Here is a 27,701-nt window from a genome sequence, read left to right as displayed (position 1 = left end):
TAATGGTCTACCTGGCTTCTGCTATGGCTAAAACACCACCTCAGCACTGGGACCTGACTCCAGCTCCCAGCTATTAGCACATGGAGAACCAGCCCCATCCTGCTCCCTCACAAATATGACCAGCAATCAGGCAATGAACACTCCTTGGAGGTCTGAGCACTAGGCCTCTCTTTTGAGGTCTTAGGATGGGAAATCTGTCCTAGGACATGGTAGCTACTTCCTACAATCATTATCCCAGTATTTCCTTTCATTTTTCTAGCCCTCAAATCCTATGTAACAAATTTCCTATATTAAAATCCTTTGTGGTGAAATACTATTTTTCTCCCTAGGCTCTGTCTTCTCATGGACTCACCTGTGACAGCAACAGCTGAGAAATTCTGCAGCCTTAGCCAATAACCTCTTGGTGGTCTAAATTAAAGGCTAAGTTTTTGCATATTTTGATTTCTTTTTTTATTTCTTCTTAAGTTTTTGATTAAGGGAATCCAAAAATGCTGAAAGAATGGTGAGACAGTGAAAATGACTGTGTTCTGCCACACTGAATTATGAAGCTGTACTTTGGATTTGAATGCTTTCATGGTTGGCTATCTTAAAAAAATAACAATCCAAATAAAGTTTTAATATGAAAATATAAGATTATTTGCCTATATTATTTAATAGTATAATTAAGTACTTGAGTTATTTTCAGAAATGAGAGGAGAAACTAAGAGAAAATTAAGTAACTGGAGATTCCTATCGAGTTTTATAAGACAGAATAAGTTGAAAAATTGAACATCAATGGAAACAACTGAAATTCCTCAGGAGAGGGTCTTACAATGATCCCGTCGGTGTCAATAATGGTGCTCAATCTGTGTGTGATGGTCAGCACAGTGCATTGGGAAAATTTCTCATGGATTCTTTTTTGTATTAACTCACCAGTTCTGCAATCAAAGAAGTTGATTTAGTTCAGTAAAGACAGGAAAAGCAAACAATACTTAAAAATATCATGTGATATTTTTATAATGCTTTAAAAAATCAATAACATATAGTCTTGTTACTAAAAAACTATTTATAAAAATTCTATTTATAAATTTATTGTTTTCCATAAAACAATGGAAAGTTACCTTCCCTCGAAATTGCTAGAAACTATTAGGAACTGGATTTAGGAATTTTGCTCTCTTAGGATGCCTCATAACAACATTAACACTATATATAACAACATGTCTTGGTTTTTTCCTTTGTTTTCTGGAATTAATTTTATTAAGAGATATCTTTGTGGCAAAGAGAGCACTTAGAAACATTTAAAAATATCACTAAATGTTTTCCATTTACCCCATTTGAAATTCGGATACCAGGTTTCCCGGGCCTCTCTTTTATACCTTGGATCCACGTTTGATGTGGCTTTGTCAATAATCAATATCTGATTTTTTCTGAGAATGGCCCTGGCAAGGCACACCAGTTGTCTCTGTCCAACACTCAAGTTTGATCCAGATTCTGCTAATTCAATATCCATTTTAGCAGGAAGACCTTTGATGGATTTCTTTAAGTTGTACCTGTGGATACAGAAAGAATGACATTTTTCTAATCAAACTGCTACTGAAGTAGACAAGCCTCTTAGACATTAGAGCTTTGACATCCTCAGGACTTCTTATGTATCTTACACATACAGCCAGGTATTGGGGAGAGCTCCTTCCAATTAGTGTTCACTGAGAAAGATGGTGGGACATCCAGATGGCTCAGCTAGTGAAGAACCCACCTGCCAATGCCAGAAGCACAAAAGACACAGGTTCAATCCCTGGGTAGGGAAGATCCCCTGGAGAAGGAAATGGCAACACACTCCAGTATTCTTGCCTGGAAAATTTCATGGACAGTGGAGCCTGGTGGGCTATAGTCCATGAGGTCCCAAAGAGTCAGACAAAACTGAGCACATGCACACATGCATAATAAACATGGTAGAGTCAACTCAAGAGAGAAAGATCTCAGTTTTTTCCATCTGTCACATGACATCCACCAGAAACCCTTAGTTCAGTCACTCAGTCCTGTCTGACTCTTTGCAACCCCATGGACTGCAACACGCCAAACTTCCCTGTCCATCACCAACTCCCAGGACTTGCTCAAACCCATGTCCATCCAGTCAGTGATGCCATCCAACCATTTCATCCTTTCTTGTTGCCTTTTCCGCCCACCTTCAATCTTTCTCAGCATCAGGGTCTTTTCAAATGAGTCAGTTCTTCACATAAGGTGGCTGAGCGTCAGCTTCAGCATCAGTTCTTCCAGTGAATATTCAGGTCTTATTTCATTTAGGATTTGACTGGTTATATCTCCTTGCAGTCCAAGGGACTCTCAAGAGTCTTCACCAACACCACAATTCAAAAGCATCAATTCTTCGGCACTCAGCTTTCCTTATGATCCAACTCTCACATCCATACATGACTACTGGAAAACCATAGCTTTGATAAGATGGACCTTTGTCAGCAAAGTAATGCCTTTGCTTTTTAATATGCTGTCTAGGTTGGTTATAGCTTTTCTTCCAAGGAGCAAGCGTCTTTCAATTTCACGGCTGCAGTCACCATCTGCAGTGATTTTGAAGTCCAAGAAAATAAAGTCTGTCAAAAACCCTACCTAGGGATTAGTTAAAGAAGTCTTTCAAAAAATGAAGCTATTTCTCCCAACATGATTTAAGCGTAAAAATTAAAAGCATCTTTTTGGCTAAGTTTCACAAAGTACATTTTACATAGGAGTTGGTACGCTGAGAAAAACTTTTTAAAAATTATGGAAAATATGGTTCTCTAAAGATATAATCTTATCAGCACTTTCCATTTTGTAAAGTTGAAAATATGCAAATTCAAACAATGGCAAACTGCCCCTTATACATTAGTAATCCTGGAGCCCATTCTGATGATGGTTCTTTCCCAAGTTTAATCCTACAAATAATGACTGATCCAGTACATTTTCTTTAATGAAATAAATATTTTGCAGTGAATGAAAACTCACAAAAAACAAGACACAACATCTTATTTCCCCCAGTATACAGAAATAGGTGGTGTTTATTTTAATGTATCTTCATAAAATTGTATTCTTAGGAATAAAAAAAAAAAAGCACTTTTAACCACCAAAGATAATCTGAAAGTACATTTAGTGGTAGGGGGTCAGTACAATGAATATATATTTTGGAGAAGGATTATAGAGCAAGAACCAAATTCAGGTTATACGTGAAGTTACAGAACAAAAAAGAAATAACTTCAAATTAAGAGAACGATACATTGACAAGTGATGAGCAATAAGTTATTTGACATATTATAATGTCAACAAAACATCAAAAGTGAGTAAGCAGCATTTTCACAGTATCCTAAATGCTGGGCATGGATACTATGTTTTTGACAAAACACTCAGTCTTACACAGACACAAAATTCTAGTTTCCTGAACAAGGAACTCAAAGTGTGCAAGTGTCACTCGCTCAGTCATCTCCAACTCTTTGAGACCCCATGAACTGTAGCCCACCAGGCTCCTCTGCCCATGGGATTCTCCAGGCAAGAATACTGGAGTGGGTTGCCATTTCCTTCCCCAGGGTATCTTCCCAATCCAGGGACCAAACCTGAGTCTCCTGCATTGTAGTCATATTCTTTACTGGCTGAGCCACCAGAGAAACCCTTCCTAAATGCTAGATCACTTCTGTTGAATGTGACCTTGAATTATGCTCCTCATGGAGTCCAATCTCAAGAAAGGGGAATTCTGAGTTAGGATTAAATACAGTATTATTATGCAGCATTAGCATGAAAGGTGTACAAAATCTTAAGGGTAAGATTTGGATTGTCGTGCAAGTGGTTGGACTTTCTTAAGACTGACATCTTGACTTTGAAGATAATCTCACACTTGCCCCTGATTTTGAAGACATCTCACCAGTAATCTGGTTATTTAGCTTTCCTTCATTTTGTCCATATGTGCTTCATGAGGAAAAAGGGTTGTTAGGGAAAATATTTTTCAGGAAACGCTGTTTTCTGAGACTTTGACTTCATTTATGAATCAGGGATGGTTACAAAAATAATATGAATATGAAAGCCCTATGTTGTATAATCATATAATTGAGTTATAGTATTAGGATGAAAAAAAGGATAATAGAGGCAGTAGACAATAATAACTAGGAGGTATACCTGGAGAATCTGAAAAATATTAGATAATATTGCAATATTACTATTAAATTTCTTGAATAAGTCAACTGTGCTATGTTATGTAAGAGAATGTCTTTACTTTTACAAGGTGTACATTTATGTATTTACAGTGAAATGCAAATTTCAGTAAACATTTCTAGTACTCATGAACAATTTAGCAAAATATATGTTATAGTAGAGAGGATGCAAATATGAAAAAATACTAAGAGTTGGTGAATCTAGGGGAAAGTATATATGTGTTCATCATATTACTCTTTCCACATTCCTGTGATTTGAAAATTTTAAAACAAAAATTTGGAGGCTTGAAGCCAAACAGTCTGGGCATAGAAGGTTCTTATGGCCTGGCTCTGCCATCTGGGAAAGTTCTTATCTTAGCTTTTTAAACTCTAAATAAGACTATAGTATCATAATATTAGGTTGATGGAAAAGTAATTGCAGTTTTGGATGAGGAATTTTAAATTATTATAACTAGAGTCAAACATATCTTTACTAATCAACATAGGAATCATTACAATCAACAAATTTTTGCTAATAAGAAATAAGTTTACTTTTTCCTGTAGCATAAAAATCCATGCCTTGGGACTCGATGAACACTAAGAAAACATTTTCTGTATCCTGCTGGTTGTGGGAGCATTTTCCCTGCAAAAAAGTTGTTAAAGTGCTTAAAGAAGTGGTAGGTGGTTGTTGAGAGGTCAGGTGAATATGGTGGACGAGGCAAAATTTCATAGCCCAATTAGTTCAACCTTTGAAGCATTGGTTGTGTGATGTGTGATCAGGCATTGTTGTGGAGAAGAATTGGGCCCATTCTATTGGCCAATGCCAAACGCAGGCATTGCAGTTTTTGGTGCATCTCATTAATTTGCTGAGAATATTTCTCAGCTGTGATGATATCCCCGGGATTCAGAAAGCTATAGTGGATCAGACTGACAGGAGACCACCAAACAGTGACCATGATCTCTTTTTGGTGAAAGTTTGGCTTTGAGAATGTTTTGGAGCTTCTTTTCAGTCTAACCACTGGGCTAATTGTCACCAGTTGTCATATCAAATCCACTTTCCATCTCACATTACAATCTGATCAAGAAATAGTTTGTCATTGTTGCACAGAACAAAAGAAGATGATGCTTCAAAATGATTTTTTTTAAATTTTCAGTCAGCTCGTGAGGCACCCACTTATCAAGCTTTTTCATCTTTCCAATTTGCTTCAAATACTGAATGACCACTGAATGGTGAATGTTGAATTCTTCGGCAACTTCTCACGTAGTTGTAAGAGGATAGGTTTCCATTATCCTCTCAGTTGGTCTCTATTAACTTCTAAAGGCCAGCCACTGTGCCCCTCATCTTCAAGGTTGTCAGCTCCTTTGCAAGACTTCTTGAACCACCACTGCACTGTATGTTCATTAGCAGTTCCTGGGCCAAATGCGTTGTTGATGCTGCAAGTTGTCTCTGCTGCTTTATGACTCAATTTGAACTTGAGTCACCACTTCATGGCAAATAGATGGGGAAACAGTGGAAACAGTGACAGACTTAATTTTTTGGATTCTAAAATCACTGCAGATGGTGAATGCAGTCATGAAATTAAAAGACACTTACTCCTTGGAAGAAAAGCTATGACCAACTTAGATAGCATATTAAAAATCATAGATATTACTTTGCCAACAAAGGTCCATCTAGTCAAAGCTATGGTTTTTCCAGTAGTCATGTATGGATGTGAGAGTTGGACTATAAAGAAAGCTGAGCACCGAAGAAATAATGCTTTTGAACTGGGGTGTTGGAGAAGACTCTTGAGAGTCCCTTGGACTGCAAGGAGATCCAACCAGTCCATCCTAAAGGAGATAAGACCTGAATATTCACTGGAAGGACTGATGCTGAAGCTGAAACTCCAACACTTTGGTCACCTGATGTAAAGAACTGAATCATTTGAAAAGACCCTGATGCTGGGAAAGATTGAAGGTGGGAGGAGAAGGGGACGATGGAGGATGAGGTGGTTGGATGGCAACACCAACTCAGTGGACATGAGTTTGAGCAAACTCAGGAGTTGGTGATGGACAGGGAGGCTTGGTGTGCTGCAGTCCATGGGATCACAAAGAGTTGGACATGACTGAGTGACTGAACTGAAATGAAATGAAGAAAATCACTCTAATTTGCTTTTTGTCTAACATCATTTCCCTAGTCTAAAATAAATATAAAACACACAGCAAGTAATGTCATTAGCAAAACACATTAAGTGAGAAATGTCCATTAAAATAATGTATAACATAACCACATTTAAGAATATATTCCAATATCAAAAAGCAATGTAAAAACAATGTGAAACCGCAATTACTTTTGCACCAACCTAATAACTCCTAACATTGTCAGTATAAAATGAGTCAATGGGTTTAAATGAGTCAATTTAAAACAGTGGTTGATACAAAGAGATCAATAGATACTGCCCATTGTTAATAATACTGTCAGCTAGTCCCACTTCATATTTTTCTTTATTTTTCTCCTTTACATATATCAGCACTGAGATTTTGTTACACATGCATTGGCTTGTTTTCCATCTTCTCCACAAGAATTTAAGCTCCAAAAGGGTAGGGACTTTCTCTTTTGATAACTACGAGAGCTCCAGAATCTGCAACACTGACTGACTAACAAGCTCTCCGTAGATATTTGTTGGCTGTATGAACGCAGAAGTAAATCTCATAGTGTGACATATCTGTTTCTATAAATTAGGAAATAAATCCATATAGATAGATAATTTACATTTAACACTCTTTTCTTATTAAGTGTACCTGCAAAAGGAATAAATTATTATAACAATTAACTAGCTCCAGGATATCACATCACAGTTTAAACTGTGAAAAGTGCTGAAAAAGTTGTACCTTAAGAAAAATGGAGAAAATCATACTATTCAAAACTATACATCTCCAGCACAATGTAGAATACTTCAGATCATTTTTGAACTTGGAAAAATAGTAAAATGCAGCAAAACTGAAAAGTAATAAACTGAATTTATAAGATACTCTATTTCTATCACCATAAACATTTTGAAAGTAACCTACTAACATGTGGTGTATCTGGTAGGTGTCAGCACCCCTCACAGGAGGTGAACACAGATATCAGATGGCTTCTACACTTTGTGGAACCTTCTAAGTTTTCAAAAAGAAGGGTTGGTGTGGGCTGGAAGGAAACACTGAAATGCAATCAACAGCTGGGTAAGAGCTTTTACTAGAGCAGGACCAGCAGTAAACGACGTCAAGCAGAAGCCCGTTCACCTAATACAAGGCCCGGGAAGTGGATATGTGAGCTGTCCCACAGCAAGTACTGAAGCACGTGGTTCCTGATGCCCAAATTTGTGTATCTTGGTTTCCTGTGTGATGAGACATACTTGGGTCCTAACAGAGATACTATCAATGTGGAATATAACCAGGTGATTTCTTCTAGTTTTGACATGATATACTATATGCTTAATTCCATATCCCAGCAAATCTAAGCTTTTTTTTTAATTTTATTTTTTATTTTTAGTTGCATTAGGTCTTCATTGCTACACTCAGGCTTTTCCTAATTGTGGTGAGTGAGGAATATGCTTCTTGCAGTGTGTGGGCTTTTCACTGTAGTGACTTCTCTTGTTGTGAAGCACAGGCTCCAGGGTGTGCTGGCTTCAGTGGTTGTGGCTTGCAGGCTCTAGAGTTCTGGCTCAATATCTGTGGCACACGGGCTTAGCTGCTCCCCAGCACATGGGACCTTCCTGGACCAGAGATACCCGAGTACCCTGTGGTGGCAAGCAGGTTCTTAACCACTGAACCATCAGGGAAGTCCTTGTTTTTGTTTTTTAAGAGAAGCAACACACTGCTGATTTATTTCTAGAGTTTTATCTACTGTGATCTTCTTTTACCTTTTGAGTGATAAAGTGCTTCATTTTCAGGCACTACTCATGTTACATTTGTAGAGTTGCCACTGCTGCTTATCACCACAATCAGCACTAATCTCTGATGGACTTTCTTCAATTTACAGTAAATTGGATATTTTTCAGTATATGAAAACTGTTATTTTCAGCCTATTTAGAAAAATAACCAAGATGAGACAGTCAGCGTCCATAAAACTGTCTCCCTTCTGAATGTCTTTCTCCACCAAGCAAGATGAAAGACAAAGAGCTAGGAGAAATTTTAAAAATAGAAAAGACATCTTTTCCTTTTAATTGAAGTTAGTAAAGAGCAAAATAATGGTGCTGTCTCACTCATTCTCAGGCCAACTCTGTGAGTCTGGGTTCACAAGTCCAGGTTGGCATCATCTGTAAACCAATGACTGGGTTTTTAGTTCACTTAAAAATTGACCTCATCGCTTTAGTGACATCTCTTATAGTGACAAATTATCACTTCATTCTGTTTCTCTAGGAATTCTTTTTTTATGGCATCTGTATGTTTTTCAAAGAAAGATTTGGTAAGGTTTCCTTTTTTTAAAAAAATCATAAAGAAGTGGGAGAAGGTGAGGGTGGGATGATTTGAGAGAATAGTATTGAAACATGTACATTACCATATGTAAAATAGATGACCAGTGCAAGTTCGATACATGAAGCACCAAGCTCGATACCCAGAGCATCCAAAGCAGTTGCTCTGGGACAACCCAGAGGGATAGGATGGGGAGGGAGGAGGAAGGGGGTTTCAGGATTGGGGGGGACACGTGTACCCATAGCTGATTCACGTTGATGTATGGCAAGACCATCACAATATTGTAAATTACCCTCCAGTTAAAATAAATTAATTTTTTTAAGTCAAAAAGAAACAATTCCTGAGAAACCCAATGATGGGATGGTTTCTCTAGGTGATTATCAGCAAAGTAACAGGTCAATAGTTTCAACCAGGAAGCAATTCATGAAAACCATACACTTCACTTTGTGAAATAAACTCATGCTTATTTCTTTTTACAGAACGTTTCAAATTTAGTTTAAATAAAACTAGAGCTTAGTATTATCTACCACTTCCACTACCTCATCATTTTTAGAATTGATAGGCTACTAAGAGTAAAAGTCTTAGTCACTCAGTCATGTCTGACCCTTTGCTACCCCATGGACTGTAGCCTACCAGGCTCTTCTGTCCATAGAATTTTCCAGCAAGAATACTGGAGTGGGTTGCCATTTCCTCCTCCAGTGGATTTTCCTAACCTGGGAATCAAACCCAGGTCTCCCATGTTGAGGGCAGTTTCTTTACTGTCCAAGTGACCAGGGAAGTCCTTTCCCTTTTGTTTTAATTTATATATATATATATATTTTTTTTTTGTTACAGGTGACTTAAGTTTGGACCAAGTTCTAAGACAGTTTTTAACAGGATTTGTCTACCAATTAACATATCTCTGTCTACGGAACAATATGTTCTAAAGTTCAAGAATAATTTTACTATCTGAGAATCTATGAAGAGAGATCTCAAGCTCAGGAACAAGTAGAAAAAATAATATACCATTACTTTCAGTTTGATTTTCTTTTTTAAGATGTCATAATTTCACCATTAAATCTGTCCTGTGAGTTCAAGATCAGTGGATCATGCTATCTTTCTTTAAATTTGATAGTTAACCGTTCTCTCTACCTCTTCTTTTTTTAGAATTTCACTGTAAAGGACTCATAAGTTCAAACGAAATCAGAGGTGCCCATCTTTTTAGACAGGAGGGGGTGAGGCAACTAGTTCAATTTACGAAAACAAAATCCCCACATTGCTGGAAATCAAGGTGGGTGTGTAAAGACTCAGTGCCGACATCCTTCAGAAACCAGAGTTACCAGTTGGGAATTGTCCAACCTCCAAATCTGCCTGCTCACAGTCAAGGCTCATCTGTATATTACAGATTTCAGAGCTTCCCTGGAAGGGTGACACTAAATGACAAACACACCAACTCAAAAAACAATGTGAAAAATCAGTCACTTGGATTTGTGTAACCAAAAAAAATTTTTTAAGAAATAAGCCACACTTCTCTGAAATGAAGTAATCAACCAGACATTTCTGAAGGATGTCGGCACTGAGTCTTTGCACACCCACCCTGATTTCCAGCAACGTGGAAATTTTGTTATTGCCTGCTCAGTGGCTCATGTCTGACTCTTTGCAACCTCATGAACTGTAGCCTGCCAGGCTCCTGTGTTTATGGAATTTTCTAGGCAAGATACCAAAGCGGGTTGCCATTCCTCCTCTAGGAAATCTTCCTACCCAGTGATCAAACCCCACATCTTGTCTCCTGTATTGGCAGGTGGTTTCTTTACCATTGAGCCCACCTATTTTAAGTGTTACTTTTTAAAAGCCAAAGACTGAATGAGGTCCTATGAGATTAGAAAGACCTATCTGTGGCTTAGATGTCTAGAGTTTCTGCCATCAGAAGAATCAGTTTGCAAAACCAGGGCTAATACACAAAATAATTAATATTAAAATACACAAACCAACAACTTGATGTTGAAACTTTTCTCATGCAAGGGTGAAGAAATTCAAAGAAGTGGGGCAAGGGAAAATAAGACACAAATAACAAAAAAATCCTCTAGAAATGAACCAATCCATGTAAAAACTGAGCCAAATCTTCAGGGTCTCTTACCTGCACTCATGCTGCAGCATTAAATGGCATGATCACCAGTATATAATCACCACATTTTCAACTGTACAATATATCTTTATAAACACTTTCTTATGAAACTTCCTAACATTTTATTGGAATGATCTCGTTTATCTTTCTGTTAATAATGAAAAATTACTATTGTCTCCACTTAGTAGAAGTTCCCTAAGACCAGAGGAATAAAATGAACACTGAAGTGTAAATAGGGTAATTAATTCATTAGTAGAATTTGATCTGACAGTTTTAACCTGTAGTTTAGTGCTCTGCTAAGGACAGCAGCAGCAACAAGAAAGACAAGATAATGTATCTAGTTCCTTGGGGTTCTAGGGAAAAATTTAAAATGGAAACATGAGGCATTATATTGTTGATTTTCATCATCATCAATACACATGTCATCAGTGTTCTGCTAGGAGATAAACAAAGTCTGTTAAAGCAATAAGCTCCCCTTAATTACCTGGGCTGCTATAAATATATACACACAGATACTGGTGTTAACATGTTCATTGCACTTAATAAATTACCTCTTCTAAGGCATTCCACAGTTCCTCATCCGTATGCTCATTAAAGGGATCCAGATTTTTCCTCATTGTTCCAGTGAATAAAACAGGTTCCTAAATACCCAAAATAGTGAATGTTATTACCTTAACCTCTTTTCATTTTATTCCAATATTTATAGAACAGAATTAAAATACAAAATATTAAAATTTACTGTAATTATTAATAGGGTTGTATTTATTTATAAAACAATATATCTAAAATAATTTTCCATTGCACAAAGTATGCTACAAAATATCCTCCAGACTGTTGAACACTAACAGAACAAAGTGTTGAAGTTTTTTCATCCTAAAAAAAAAAAAAAGCTGAAGAAGGGAAGGGGAGATTTGATTTAAAAAAAAAAAAATGCCTTCCTGGTAATATCTGCTTAAACATACACACACACACACACACACACACACACACACACACACACACACACAAACTGAGGATATGATTTCTTGAGAAACTTTACATTAAGATCTACATAAATTAACTGTCAATTCTGATGTGATGCTGGGAAATACCAAGAGCACAATTAGTTGAGGTTTGTGCTTCAAAGCAAAACTGTTAAATACTTTAACACTTCAACTGAAGAATAAACTATGATATTTTATCAATTTGTAAAACAGCCTTCTGGGGTGGGGAGTCTCTCTACATGTGTGACTGGAAAATCTCCACACATGCAAAAGGAATGTCAACTACCCGGGCCTGAAGCACCTTTGTCCATGGAGAGATCACCTCTGATTCTGCATCAGCTGATCCTCACATTCTCTCACCTGTGTGTCGGGATGACCTGCCTCACAACCTCGTTATTAACTGCAAGGACAGGATAACCTGAAACCCACTGTGACATGAGACATAATAAAATTTTAAACAGTTCTTCCTATTCATTCACACTTCAGGGGGACCCACAAGTAAATTACTCAGGAAATATATGCCTCCTTCTGAATTTCAAGAGAGAATCTTGTACATAAGCTTATGTAGGCCATTTATATTTTCTTCTGGAACTTCCTAGTAAGCAAGGTCATAAAATATGGGCAGCAGAGAAGAACCCAATTGACTCTTTTAATGGAAGTGTGCAGAAAAAGGGGATGCGCATGTGTGGATATGAGAGGGGATCTGAACCATCCACAAGTGCCCAGAACTGCTCAGAATCACCACGTTCAAATCCCATCTAGCCTGGGGGCTGGACTTTCCTCCTCACTTCACAAAAGCCTGAGAAGGAAGATGAATACAGACATTTCTTTTCTCCAGCATGAAGGAAAATGACAGAGAAACTCCCATACCATCTTTTCTTGTCTTAGTTTTATGTCTGGTGAAAGAGAAATGCATGAAGGCACAGGGCATGTCACCAACAGATATGTATCCCTGAGCAAAATCCAAAATTAAAAATACATTATAAAGATAACTTCATTTGCACAAAACTGATCAACTGGCTGTATGCCTCCAAAGCACTGAAAATCACTGGTCATAGGATATTTCAAAACAATTATTGAATTGAACAGAAAAATCCTGATAACCAAATTTAAGGTCTCCCTTAAAACTCTTAGATTTAGGATCAAAGTCTAAACAACTATGTAAGCAATGGTAAGATTTCCTTGTCAGGAGAATAAACACCATTCTACTTCAGATTTTTTAGAAAAAAACTTTATATTCTTTGTAAGATTCCAACATGCAAGCAATTTCTCTTCCTTTAGCTGAGTACATGAGGTTTACACAATATACCCAGGTGAAGGGAGGCTGATCCTCCATATTTCTCCCTCTCCTCTGACTCCCCTCTATCTTCCAACCAAGGTCCTAAACTATGGACAGCATTCTACTCTGGGGTTCAAAATGAGACTCTTCAAAAACTTCTATTTGAGGAGATAAAGGGCCTGAAACAGCCCAACTGATAGAAGTGAGTCAGAGTCTCTTTGCTTATAATGATAACAGGAATGTCTCTTTACCCATCACAGTTTATGTGATCTGAATATTTTTTTTCCTTCTGGTTTCCCTCATAGAGCAAATTTACATCCTGTAAGAGGTCTAAGGTTTGAAGTGTCCACCTAGTTTTCAAAGTATATTCTTTGGTAAAGTATATTCTTAGGTAAAGGATTACATAATCTATGGCCTTCTTATCTTAATCTTAATCTATCGCCTTCCCAGTGGCTCAAATGGAAAAGTATCTGCCTGCAACGCAAGAGACCTGGGTTCAATCCCTGGATTGAGAAGATCACCTGGAGAAGGGAACTGTTACTCACTCCACTTTTCTTGCCTGGAGAATTCCATGGACAGAGGAGCCTAGTGGGCTACAGTCCATGGGATCGCAAGGAGCTGGACTCAACAGGGAGACTAACACTACTAAGCTAATGTATGAGAAAAAAAAAAATCATTGAGTATGCTAAAGCCTTTGACTGTGTGGGTCACAACAAACTGTAGAAAATTCTTAAAGAGATAGGAATACCAGACCACCTGACCTGCCTCCTGAGAAACCTGTGTCCAAGTCAAGAAGCAACAGTTAGAATCAGACATGGAACAATGGACTGGTTCCAAATCGGGAAAGGAGTATATCAAGGCTGTATATTGTCACCACGCTTATTTATTATGTGCAGAAATGCTAAATGCTGGACCTGATGAAGCACAAGCTGGAATCAACATTGCCAGGAGAAATATCAATAACATCAGATATGCAAATAACACCACCCTTATGGTGGAAGATGAAGAGGAACTAAAGGGCCTCTTGATGAAGGTGAAAGAGGAGAGTGAAAAAACTGGCTTAAAACTCAACATTCAAAAAACGAAGATCATGGCATCCAGTCCCATCACTTCATGGCAAATAGTTGGGGAAACAATGGAAGCAGTAACAGACTTAATTTTCTTTGGGCTCAAAAATCACTGCAGACAGTGACTGCAGCCATGAAATTAAAAGATGCTTGTTCCTTGGAAGAAAAGCTATGACCAACCTAGACAGCCTATTAAAAAGCAGAGACATCACCTGCCAACAAAGGTCAGTCTAGTCAAAGCTATGGTTTTTTCAGTAGTCACATGTTTGGATGTGAGAGTTGGATCATAAAGAAGACTGAATGCCAAAGAACTGATGCTTTTGAACTGTGGTGTTGGAGAAGACTCTTGAGAGTCCCTTGGACTGCAAGGAGATTAAACCAGTCAATCATAAAAGAAATCAATCCTGAATATTCACTAGAAAGATTAATGTTGAAGCTGAATCTCTAATACTTTGGCCTCCTGATGCGAGGATCTGACTCATTAGAAAAGACCCTGACCCTGGGTAAGACTGAAGGCAGGAAGAGAAGGAGATGATAGAGGATGAGATGGTTGGATGGCATCACTGACTCAATGGATATGAGTTTGAGCAATCTCCGGGAGGTGGTGAAGGACAGGGAAGCCTGGCACGCTGCAGTCCATGGAGTCACAAATAGTCAGACATGACTGAATGACTGAACAACAATAAATGAAAAAAATCACTTTATTTTTAAAAGACCTTTCTTCCTTCCTTAAGCAATGAAAGGACTCACAGTATTAGCATGTTTGTGAGGGTGGTTTCAGAGGTTCAGGAGAACAGGCCAAGGGACTCCATTTAAATTTTAATCATTGATTTCATAATCAGAGCCTCTCTCTATTATCACCTGCTTCACCTTCTCTTTAGAAATCTCCTAGCAGGTGATGAAGCTTTCCAAACACTGGGGGACTAAAGTGGGATTCTTTGTAGAAAGAAGAGTCCCTTAATTCTCAGTCCCTGGCCAGCGCCTGAAGCTACTTCAGGCTGAGCTTCAATCAGAGCCCTCAGACACTCTGTAGGCCTTAAGGAGGTTTTATTGTTGTTCCTGTTGTTGTGCTCAGTCATGTCTGACTCTCTGCGACCCCACTGGCTATTGCCCGCCAGGATCCTCTGTCCATGGAATTTTGCAGGCAAAATGGGTAGCCATTGCCTACTCCAGATCTTCCTGACCCAGGGATCAAATGTGTGTTTCTTGCGTATCCTGCATTGGCAGGTGTATTCTTTACCACTGTGTCACCTGGGAAACCCCAAGGAGGTTCTGGTAAATATCATCAAACCACTGTTGAGTGTCACACAAAAAGAACAAAATCTAGGCATTGTAGCAAGTCCCCACTTAAATCTACACTGTCAGACTAGAAGCATATATTGAGCAATTACATATGTTTACTTAGCAGTATTAGACAGAATAACATAGTTTAGTAAATTAGACTATTTCTTTTCACTATAACATGAAAAATATATAGTTCAAAATCAGTAAAATTTTAAGCAAAACTTGTAGAATAAAAAGAAAGACTTATTAAAACATTAACTGAAGCTACATTTTTCTTTAAAGCCAGCAGGCAATTTGTGAACAATGTCTGTTTTAATATGTCAGTGTGTTTTATGGGTGGTGTTCATTTCAGTTTCTACTCATTCTACTTTCATCACTTGCCAAATAAGAAACTATTATATTATCTTCAGAAGGTAATGCATGTATTCATGGTAGACACATACAGCAAGAGAAGATAAGGTATATGAATGATCATTTCTGATAAACACTATTAAATTACCTCCAAGCAACAAACTTAATAAATTAATCTTATAAACAAGTACAGGCAGAACACTTCAGTATAGAGATGGTAGGACACACAACCTGCATGTAAACAAACACTAAACTTATTGCCCCATGTGTATTATTTCTGAAAGTACATAATTAAATCCCATATAATAAGAGTTAGTAGCTCTGCAGGTAAAGAGGTACAATGCAATGCAGGAGACACAGGAGACTTGGGTTTGCTCTCTGGGTCAGGAAGATCCTCTGGAGAAGGAAACAGCAACCCACTCCAATATTCTTGCCTGGAAAATCCCATGGACAGAAGAGCCTGATGGGCTACAGTCCACGGACTCGCACAGAGCCGGACACGACTGAGCAACTAAGCATACACCCACAGAGATGGCACTGAAGAGTGAGGAAAACAGACACTCTTATTCAATAAATTTCAAATGGAACTTTAGATTCAAAACTGTTTTTTATCATGGTTTAAAGTTTACACTTTTTAACCATTTGTGCCATAGTCAATACTAATTCTTTCCTTTGTTTCTAATATAACAGAAGAATATATTAGCCATGTAATCCAAAAATGGCCACTCTGATTCAGAATATTTAATGTGGTAAACTGATAATCCCTTGGCACAACTGCAAAACTAAAAATAGCAATCATATTAGACCTTTTGTATAGGGTGCTGGAAAACAACCCTCTCATCTTCCAAGGAAACCTTACCCACCAACCTTCAGAGGTTTAAAACAACCTGGGATGAAGGAAAAAACATACAAGTGGTTACAAACAAAACAGACAAGGCAAAACACTTTACCCTAATCTTCTCAGTCCGAAACTAGGAAACTGATCTCCACTAAAGAATATTCTCAAGTGTAGCTACTGCTGTGCTTCCTAAGAGCTATGTTCTCATTTCTAATCAGAGGACCTTATTTAAGAGGTAGCTAGCATCCCTGTTTCAAAAATGAGGAATCACCTGAAGTTGCTTTAAATCTTGGTTTCTTTTTCTTTTTAAATCCTGTACCCTCTGAACGAACTGATCATCAACAATAATCAGAAGAAAACATTCTTTATCCAAGAAAGGAAAATAATTTAAATCCCACAAATTACTCCTTCAGGGGTTTCAGAGAGAAGTTCCATGGGATTTAATAATGACTCCAGTGTTAGAAACAAAGGGCTGATGGCATTAGGCTATATTTTAGTTGCATTTCTTTACTAGTAACAGTACATCCACCTCTTGTCTTTCCATTTCTTTTTTTTTTTCCCCTCAGTAAGAAAAAAGGGGGAAAAAAAACAGGTAATCAGGGAAAAGTCAAAATAGCACTGGTTCACCTTCAAACTACTGAAGAAAACTCAGGGAAGGGAAATATCAAAAGAACAGAGAGGGCTGTTGAAAAAAATACTCAGTTTTTGCTTTGATTAAAAAAAAATTATCAAATATAAAAATAAATCTGATTAATCATGATAAGGATGATGGCTGTGCCAACACTTTCACTGTAAATATAAATACTGAATTTGCATGGAATCCCTCTTCAACTGAAAACATATTCTTTGTGCCAGTAGCATAAGGTGCAGAGAATCATCCAAACAGGTTCTGAAATCCACTTTCCAGATCCTTTCAGATAAGCAGCTACTCCCTCAATATAATCTCACCTTGATGTTCTTTCTGGGGAACATACTTATCTACTTCAGATCCTGAGCACAAATAACACACATATTTCATCTACTTGTTCTGGCATATTAAAAAGCAGAGACATTACTTTGCCAACAAAGGTCCATCTAGTCAAGGCTATGGTTTTTCCAGTGGTCATGTATGGATGTGAGAGTTGGACTGTGAAGAAAGCTGAGCGCCAAAAAATTGATGCTTTTGAATTGTGGTATTGGAGAAGACTCTTGAGAGTCCCTTGGACTGCAAGGAGATCCAACCAATCCATCCTAAAGGAGATGGGTCCTGGGTGTTCATTGGAAGGAATGACGCTGAAGCTGAAACGCCAATACTTTGGCCACCTAATGCAAAGAGTTGATTCATTGTAAAAGACTCTGATGCTAGGAGGGATTGGGGGCAGGAAGAGAAGGGGACGACAGAGGATGAGATGGTTGGATGGCATCACCGACTCGATGGACATGAGTTTGAGTAAACTCCGGGAGTTGTTGATGGACAGGGAGGCCTGGTGTGCTGCGATTCATGGGGTCACAAAGAGTTGGACATGACTGAGTGACTGAACTGAACAGAACATTTATTTTTAAAAAGTACAGTTCTAAATTCTGACTCTACTGCTTGTAAGCCACTTGACCCAGAGTATGTTAATTATTAATTATTAATTATCACCAGAAGCCCTAGTTCTCTTACTGGAAAAATGAAACTAACACTGCAGAGCTGTGTGAAAAGCTAGAACAACAATGAAGCTCCCAGCATGGATCAGGATCCCAGCCCAACAGTCGACTGGACGCTGAGGGATAGTATTTGCCAAACTGCAGGTGCAACCAATGGATTAAAAAGTCAATTTTGCCACCTGTAACCATCATCTTCTCTTTTATATGAACTAGAATAGAATGGATATAATAGAAAATGTCAGCACACAGACTAAGAGTAAAATTGCTTTGTAAAATCTTTGTTCTTCTATGAGTGTGTATTTTTTGGCCTCCAAAACCACTGCAGATGGTCACTGCAGCCATGAAATTAAAAGATGCTTGCTCCTTGGAAGAAAAGTTATGACCTACCTAGATAGCATATTAAAAAGCAGAGACATTATTTTGCCAACAAACGTCCACCTAAAGCTTTGGTTTCTCCAGAAGTCATGTATGGATATGAGAGTTAGACCTATAAGGAAAGCTGAGTGCCTAAGAATTGATGCTTTTGAACTGTGGCATTGGAGAAGACTCTTGAGAGTCCCTTGGACTGCAAGGAGATCTAACCAGTCCATCCTAAAGGAGATCAGTCCTAAATATCATTGGAAGGACTGATGCTGAAGCTTAAACTCCAATACTTTGGCCACCTGATGCAAAGAACTGACTCACTAGAAAAGACCCTGATGCTGGGAAAGACGGAAGGCAGGAGGAAAAGGGGATGACAGAGGATGAGATTGTTGGATGGCATCACCAACTCAATGGACATGAGTTTGAGAAAGCTCTAGGAGTTGGTGATGGACAGGGAAGCCTGGCATGCTGCAGTCCATGGGGTCACAAAGAGTCGGACAGGACTGAGTGCACTGAACTGAGTGTGTATGTGTGTGAGTTTGTGTGTGTGTGTGGTGTATGGGTGCACATGAAACTGTGAAAAAAAGCAGCTGTATTGCAGACCGCAGTCCAACAGTGTGTTGAAGTCACCAGCAGAATGGTTAGCTGCTCAGGCTCTGGAGTTGGAAATCTCCTTAAAATAAATTTGGATCCTGTTTGTATATTTTGGAAATTAATCACTTATGGGACACATCATTTGTGAATATTTCCTCCCATTCTAAAAGTTGTGTTTTCATTATGTTATGCTTTTCATTTGTTAAGCTTCACTGTGCAAAGATTTTAAGTTTAATTCGGTCCCATTTGTTTATTTTGGCTTTTGTTTCCATTACTCTAGGAGATGAATCCAAGAAAATACTGTGGCAATTTATGTCAAAGATTGCTCTGCCTATGTTTTCCTCTATGAATTTCATAGTGTCTGGTCTTATATTTAGGTCTTTAATTCATTTTGAGTTTATTTTTGTATATGGTGTTGGGGAATGTTCTAATTCCATTCTTTTACATATAGCTGTTCAGGTTTTCCAGCACCACTTATTAAATAGACTGTCTTTTCTCCATTGTATATTCTTGCCTCGTTTGTCACAGACTAATTGACCATAAGGGTGTGGGTTTATTTCTGGACTTTCTATGTTGTTCCACTAATCTATGTGACTGGTTTTCGTGCCATTGCCATACTGTTTTCATTACTGTAGCTTTGTAGGATGGACTGAAGCCAGGGAATGTGGTTACTCCAGCTCCATTCTTCTTTCTCAGGATTGTTTTGGAGATTCAAAGTCTTTTCTGTTTCGATACAAAAAATTTAAAAAAAATTTTTTTTTGTTGTTGTTCTAGTTATGTGAAAAAGCCCATTGGCAATTTGATAGGGATTGCACTAGATCTGTAGGTTGAATCGGGTAATATGGTCATTTTAACAATAGATTCTTCCAATCCAAGAACATGGTATATCTTTCCATCTGTTCAGCTATTTTAAATGTCTTTCAACAGTGTCTTGTAGTCTTTGGAATGCAGGTCTGTTGTTGTCTCCTTAGGTAGCTTTATTCCTCAGGTTTTATTTATTTATTTATTTATTTTGATGCAATGCTAAATGAGAATTTTTTCCTTCACTTCTCTTTCTGATATTTTGTTGTTAGTATATAGAAATGCAACAGATTTCTGTATGTAAAACATTTTTACAGCTGAATTTCAAAAAAGAAAAAAAAATTAAAAAACGGGCAGGAGATCTAAATAGACATTTCTCCAAAGAAGACATGCCAATGGCCAACAGGCACATGAAGAAATACTCAATATCACAAATGATTCAGTTCAGTTCAGTCACTCAGTCATGTCCAACTCTTTGCAACCCCATGGACTGCAGCACACCAGGCTTCCCTGTCCATCACCAACTCTTGCAGCTTTCTCAAACTCATGTCCATCAAGTCTTCTCCAATACCACAGTTCAAAAGCATCAATTCTTCGGCACTCAGCTTTCTTTAGAGTCCAACACTCACATCCATACATGACTACTGGAAAAACCATAGCTTTAAACTAGACAGAATTTTGTTGACAAAGTAATGTCTCTGCTTTTTAATATGCTGTCTAGGTTGATCATAGTTTTTCTTTCAAGGAGCAAGTGTCCTTTAATCTCATGGCTACAATCACCATCTGCAGTGATTTTGGAGCCCAAGAAAAAGTTTGCCACTGCTTCCCCATCTATTTCCCATGAAGTGATGGGATCAGATACCATGATCTTAGTTTTCTGAATGTTGAGTTTTAAGTCAACTTTTTCATGCTCCCCTTTCACTTTCATCAAAAAGCTCTTTAGACTAAAGGATCTTCTCTAGACAGGAAACACAGAAAGGTGGTGTAAACGTGAACCCCAAACAACAAAATAAATGGCAACGGGACCATACCTATCAATAATTACCTTAAATATAAATGGGTTGAATGCCCCAACCAAAAGACAAAGGCTGGCTGAATGGATACAAAAGAAAGACCCCTATATATGCTATCTACAAGAGACCCACCTCAAAGCAAGGGACACATACAGACTAAAAGTGAAGGGCTGGAAAAAAATATTCCACGCAAATGGAGACCAAAAGAAAGCAGGAGTTGCAATACTCATATCAGATAAAATAGACTTTCAAATAAAGGCTGTGAAAAGAGACAAAGATGGACACTACATAATGATCAAAGGATCAATCCAAGAAGAAGATATAACAATTATAAATATATATGCACCCAACACAGGAGCACCGCAATATGTAAGGCAAACGCTAACGACTATGAAAGAGGAAATTAATAGCAACACAATAATAGTAGGAGACTTTAATACCCCACTCACAACTATGGATAGATCAACTAAACAGAAAATGAACAAGGAAACACAAACTTTAAAGGACACAATGGACCAGCTAGACCTTATTGACATCTATAGGACGTTTCACCCCAAAACAATCAACTTCACCTTTTTCTCAAGTGCACACGGAACCTTCTCCAGAATAGATCATATCCTGGGCCATAAATCTAGTCTTGGTAAATTCAAAAAAATTGAAATCATTCCAGTCATCTTTTCTGACCACAGTGCAGTAAGATTAGATCTCAATTACAGGAAAAAAATTATTAAAAATTCAAACATATGGAGGCTAAACAACACGCTTCTGAATAACCAACAAATAATAGAAGAAATCAAAAAAGAAATCAAAACATGCATAGAAACGAATGAAAATGAAAACACAACAACCCTAAACCTATGGGACAGTGTAAAAGCAGTGCTAAGGGGAATGTTCGTAGTAATACAGGCTTACATCAAGAAACAAGAAAAAAGTCAAATAAATAACCTAACTCTACACCTAAAGCAACTAGAGAAGGAAGGAATGAAGAACCCCAGGGTTAGTAGAAGGAAAGAAATCTTAAAAATTAGGGCAGAAATAAATGCAAAAGAAACAAAAGAGACCATAGCAGAAATCAACAAAGCTAAAAGCTGGTTTTTTGAAAAAATAAACAAAATTGACAAACCATTAGCAAGACTCATTAAGAAACAAAGGGAGAAGAACCAAATTAACAAAATTAGAAATGAAAATGGAGAGATCACAACAGACAACACTGAAATACAAAGGATCATAAGAGACTACTACCAGCAGCTCTATGCCAATAAAATGGACAACTTGGAAGAAATGGACAAGTTCTTAGAGAAGTATAACTTTCCAAAACTGAACCAGGAAGAAATAGAAGATCTTAACAAACCCATCACAAGCAAGGAAATCAAAACTGTAATCAGAAATCTTCCAGCAAACAAAAGCCCAGGACCAGATGGCTTCACAGCTGAATTCTACCAAAAATTCAGGCAAGAGCTAACACCTATCTTACTCAAACTCTTCCAGAAAATTGCAGAAGAAGGTAAACTTCCAAACACATTCTATAATGAGGCCACCATCACTCTAATTCCAAAACCAGACAAAGATGCCACAATAAAAGAAAACTACAGGCCAATATCACTGATGAACATAGAAGCAAAAATCCTTAACAAAATTCTAGCAAACAGAATCCAACAACATATTAAAAAGATTGTACATCATGACCAAGTGGGCTTTATCCCAGGAATGCAAGGATTCTTTAACATCTGCAAATCAATCAATGTAATACACCACATTAACAAATTGAAAGATAAAAACCATATGATTATCTCAATAGATGCAGAAAAAGCCTTTGACAAAATTCAACATCCATTTATGATTAAAACTCTCCAGAAAGCAGGAATAGAAGGAACATACCTCAACATAATAAAAGACAAACCCACAGCAAGCATCACCCTCAATGGTGAAAAATTGAAAGCATTTCCCCTGAAATCAGGAACAAGACAAGGGTGCCCACTCTCACCACTACTATTCAACATAGTTTTGGAAGTGTTGGCCACAGCAATCAGGGCAGAAGAAGAAGTAAAAGGAATCCAGATAGGAAAAGAAGAAGTGAAACTCTCGCTGTTTGCAGATGACATGATCCTCTACATAGAAAACCCTAAAGACTCCACCAGAAAATTACTAGAGCTAATCAATGAATACAGTAAAGTTGCAGGGTATAAAATTAACACACAGAAATCTCTTGCATTCCTATACACTCACAATGAGAAAACAGAAAGAGAAATTAAGGAATCGATACCATTCACCATTGCAACAAAAAGAATAAAATACTTAGGAGTATATCTACCTAAAGAAACAAAAGACCTATACATAGAAAACTATAAAACACTGATGAAAGAAATCAAAGAGGACACAAACAGATGGAGAAATACACCGTGTTCATGGATTGGAAGAATAAATATTGTCAAAATGGCTATTCTACCCAAAGCAATCTATAGATTCAATGCAATCCCTATCAAACTACCATCGGTATTCTTCACAGAGCTAGAACAAATAATTTCACAATTTGTATGGAAATACAAAAAACCTCGAATAGCCAAAGTAACCTTGAGAAAGAAGAATGGAACTGGAGGAATCAACCTGCCTGACTTCAGGCTCTACTACAAAGCCACAGTCATCAAGACAGTATGGTACTGGCACAAAGACAGAAATATAGATCAATGGAACAGAATAGAAAGCCCAGAGATAAATCCACGAACCTATGGTCACCTTATCTTCGACAAAGGAGGCAAGGATATACAATGGAATAAAGACAACCTCTTTAACAAGTGGTGCTGGGAAAACTGGTCAACCACTTGTAAAAGAATGAAACTAGAACACTTCCCAAAAGTCTACAAGAAATAAATGCTGGAGAGGATGTGGAGAAAAGGGAACCCTCTTACACTGTTGGTGGGAATGCAAACTAGTACAGCCACTATGGAGAAGAGTGTGGAGATTCCTTAAAAAACTGGAAATAGAACTGCCATATGACCCAGCAATCCCACTCCTGGGCATACACACTGAGGAAACCAGAACTAAAAGAGACACATGTACCCCAATGTTCATTGTAGCACTGTTTATAATAGCCAGGACATGGAAGCAACCTAGATGCCCATCAGAAGACGAATGGATAAGGAAGCTGTGGTACATATACACAATGGAATATTACTCAGCCATTATAAAGAATACATTTGAATCAGTTCTAATGAGATGGATGAAACTGGAGCCCATTATACAGAGTGAAGTAAGCCAGAAAGATAAACACCAATACAGTATACTAATGCATATTTATGGAATTGAGAAAGATAGTAATGATAACCCTATATGCAAGACAGAAAAAGAGACACAGATGTATAGAACAGACTTTTGGACTCTATGGGAGAAGGCGAGGGTGGGATGATCTGAGAGAACAGTATCAAAACATGTATATTATCAAGTGTGAAACCGATCGCCAGTCCAGGTTGGATGCATGAGACAAGTGCTCAGGGCTGGTTCACTGGGATGACCCAGAGGGATGTGATGGGGAGGGAGTTGGGAAAGGGGTTCAGGATGGGGAACACATGTAAATCCATGGCTGATTCATGTCAATGTATGGCAAAAACCACTACAATGTTGTAAAGTAATTATCCTCCAACTAATAAAAAATAAATGAAAAAAATAAATAAATTTTTAAAAAGGACTTATGCTAATTCCAGTCATTAGAGGCAAGGAGTAGGTAGCAAGCGCTGGACTCAGTTATAAGATGCAAATCCATTTTTTTCTTTTCTTTGGGTACCGTGTTCTATAAGCTTCCTAATAAAGAGGCATTTCAGAACTCATTATACCCACATTCCAGGAAGCACATATGTCTGACACATTTTGTCTGCTCTCCTGTCTTTCTCATCTCAAGAGGGCATTTTCTGAGCTCCCCTTGATTATTGCAAAGTATTAAAAAAAAAAAACTCAAAATTAAAAAACAAAAACCCACCAAGTCTGTCAAAGCAGAGGGCAGGATGGAATATGAAGGTACAGGGCCTATGCATTCCTTGGCTATATACTTGGAGGATATATAGATGTTCAATAAATATTCTATGAATTATGTTGAGTGGATAAACCACAAGGAATGATAGGAGCTTTTCAGTTTGGTGGCTTAGTCGTGTTCAACTCTTTGCGACCCCACGGAATGCAGCATGCCAGGCCTCCCTGTCTATCACCAACTCCCAGAGCTTACTCAAATTCATGTCCATCGAGTCATCTGACCCTCTGTCATTTCCTTCTCCTCCCACCTTTATCTTTCCCAGCATCAAGGTCTTTTCCAATGAGCCAGTTCTTTGCATCAAGTGGCCAAAGTATTGGAGCTTCAGCTTTAACATCAGTCCTTCCAATGAATAATTAGGACTGATTTCCTTTAGGATTGACTGGATAAATATCCTTGTAGCTCAAGGGACTCCCAAGAGTCTTCTCCAGCACCACAGTTCAAAAGCATCAATTCTTAGGCACTCAGCTTTCTGTAAAGTTCAACTCACACATTCATATATGACTACCGGTGAAATCATAGCTTTGACTAGACAGACCACTATTGGCAAAGTAATATCTATGTTTTTAAATATGCTCTCTAAGTTGGTCATAGCTTTTCTTCCAAGGAGAAAGCATCACTTAATTTCATGGCTGAAATCACCATCTGCAGTGATTTTAGAGCCAAAAAAAAAAAAAAAGTCTCTCATGTTTCCATTGTTTCTCCATCTATTTGCCATGAAGTGATGGGACCAGATGCCATGATCTTAGTTTTCTAAATGTTGAGTTTTAAGTCAGCTTTTTCACTCTCCTCTTTTACTTTCATCAAGAGGTTCTTTAGTTCTTCTTCACTTTCTGCCATAAAGGTGGTTTCATCTGCATATCTGAAGTTACTGATATTTCTCCCGGTAATCTTGATTCCAACTTGTGCTTCAACTAGCCCAACATTTTGCATGATGTACTCTGCATATAAGTTAAATAAGCACAGTGACAATATACAGCCTTGACATACTCCTTTCCCGATTTGGAACCAGTCTCTTATTCCATGTCTAGTTCTAACTGTTGCTTCTTGACCTGCATACAGATTTCATAGGAGGCAGGTAAGTTGGTCTGATATTTCCACCTCTTTCAGAATTTTCCACAGTTTGTTGTGATCCACACAGTCAAGGGCTTTGGTGTAGTCAATAAAGAAGCAGATGTTATTCTGGAACTGTCTTGCTTTTTCAATGATCCAATGGATGTTGGCAATTTGATCTCTGGTTTCTCTACCTTTTCTATATCCAGCTTGAACATCTGGAGATTCATGGTTCATGTATTGTTGAAGCCTGGCTTGGAGAATTTTAAGGATTACTTTGCAAGCATGTGATATGAGTGCAACTGTGCGGTAGTTTGAGTATTCTTTGGGATTGCCTTTCTTAGGGACTGGAATGAAAACGGACCTTTTCCAGTCCTGTGGCCACTGCTGAATATTCCAAATTTGATGGAATATTGAGTGCAGCACTTTCACAGCATCATCTTTTAGGATTTGAAATAGCTCAACTGAAATTCCATCACCACCACTAGCTTTGTTCATAGTGATGCCTCCTAAGGCCCTCTTGATTTCACATTCCAGGATGTCTGGCTCTAGGTGAGTGATCACACCAACGTGGTTATCTGGGTCATGAAAATCTTTTTTGTATAGTTCTTCTGTGTATTCTTGCCACTTCTTCTTAATATCTTCTGCTTCTGTTAGGTTCATACTGTTTCTGTCCTTTCTTATGACCATCTTTGCATGAAATGTTCCCTTGGTATCTCTAATTTTCTTGAAGAGATCTCTAGCTTCCCATTCAACTGTTTTCCTCCATTTCTTTGCATTGATCACTGAGTAAGGCTTTCTTATCTCTCTGTGCTATTCTTTGAAACTCTGCATTCAGATGCATATATCTTTCCTTTTCTTTTTTGCCTTTAGCTTCTCTTCTTTTCTCAGCTATTTGTAAAGCCTGCCCAGACAGCCATTTTTCTTGTTTGTATTTCTTTTTCTTGGGGATGGTCTTGATACCTGCCTCCTGTGAAATAACATGAACTTCCATCCATAGTTCTTCAGGCATTCTATCTATCAGATTTAATCCTTTGAATTTGTTTGTCACTTCCAGCATATAATCATAAGGGATTTGACAGGTCATACCTGAATGGTGTAGTGATTTTCCCTACTTTCTTCAATTTAAGTCTGAATTTGGCAATAAGGAGTTCATGATCTGAGCCACAGTCAGCTCCCAGTCTTGTTTTTGCAGAATGTATAGAGCTTCTCCATTTTGGTTGCAAAGAATATAATCAAGTTAATTTCAGTATTGACTATCAGATGATGTCCATGTGTAGAGTCATCTCTTGTGTTGTTGGAAGAGGGTGTTTGCTATGACGAGTGCATTCACTTGGCAAAACTGTTTATCTTTACCCTACTTCATTTGCTCGAAGGCCAAATTTGCCTGTTACTCCAGGTATCTTAACTTCTTACTTTTGCATCTCAGTCCCCTATAATGAAAAGAACATCTTTTGGGGGTATTAGTTCTAGAATTTCTTGCAGGTCTTCATAGAACCATTCAACTTCAGCTTTTTCAGCATTACTGGTTGGGGCATAGACTTTTATTACTGTGCTATTGAATGGTTTGCCTTGGAAATGAATAGAGATCATTCTGCTGTGTGTTTTGTTTGTTTGTTTGTTTTGTTTTGTTTTTGGTTTCCAGAGTTTGGCTTTATTTGCAGTACAGAAATCATTTGGAGACATCACTGAAGCAGAGGTTCTGTCAAATCAATACTGTGCTGCAGCTTGGTCCGTTGAAGAAGCCA

General features: G+C 37.9%; 1 protein-coding gene across 1 annotated transcript in view; it reads right to left on the bottom strand.

Moving 5' to 3' along the window:
- Positions 1-27,701, bottom strand: part of LOC110127198 (ATP-binding cassette sub-family C member 4-like) — a 173,325-nt gene that overhangs the window by 12,675 nt on the left and 132,949 nt on the right. The window contains 3 exon segments of the mRNA XM_070471119.1: positions 812-917; positions 1,356-1,525; positions 11,229-11,321. Coding sequence (XP_070327220.1) covers positions 812-917; positions 1,356-1,525; positions 11,229-11,321 — 369 coding nt within the window.

Source organism: Odocoileus virginianus, chromosome 8, assembly GCF_023699985.2.
Source record: "Odocoileus virginianus isolate 20LAN1187 ecotype Illinois chromosome 8, Ovbor_1.2, whole genome shotgun sequence".
Taxonomy (NCBI): Eukaryota; Metazoa; Chordata; class Mammalia; order Artiodactyla; family Cervidae; genus Odocoileus; species Odocoileus virginianus.
This window is presented reverse-complemented; position numbering and strand designations above follow the sequence as displayed.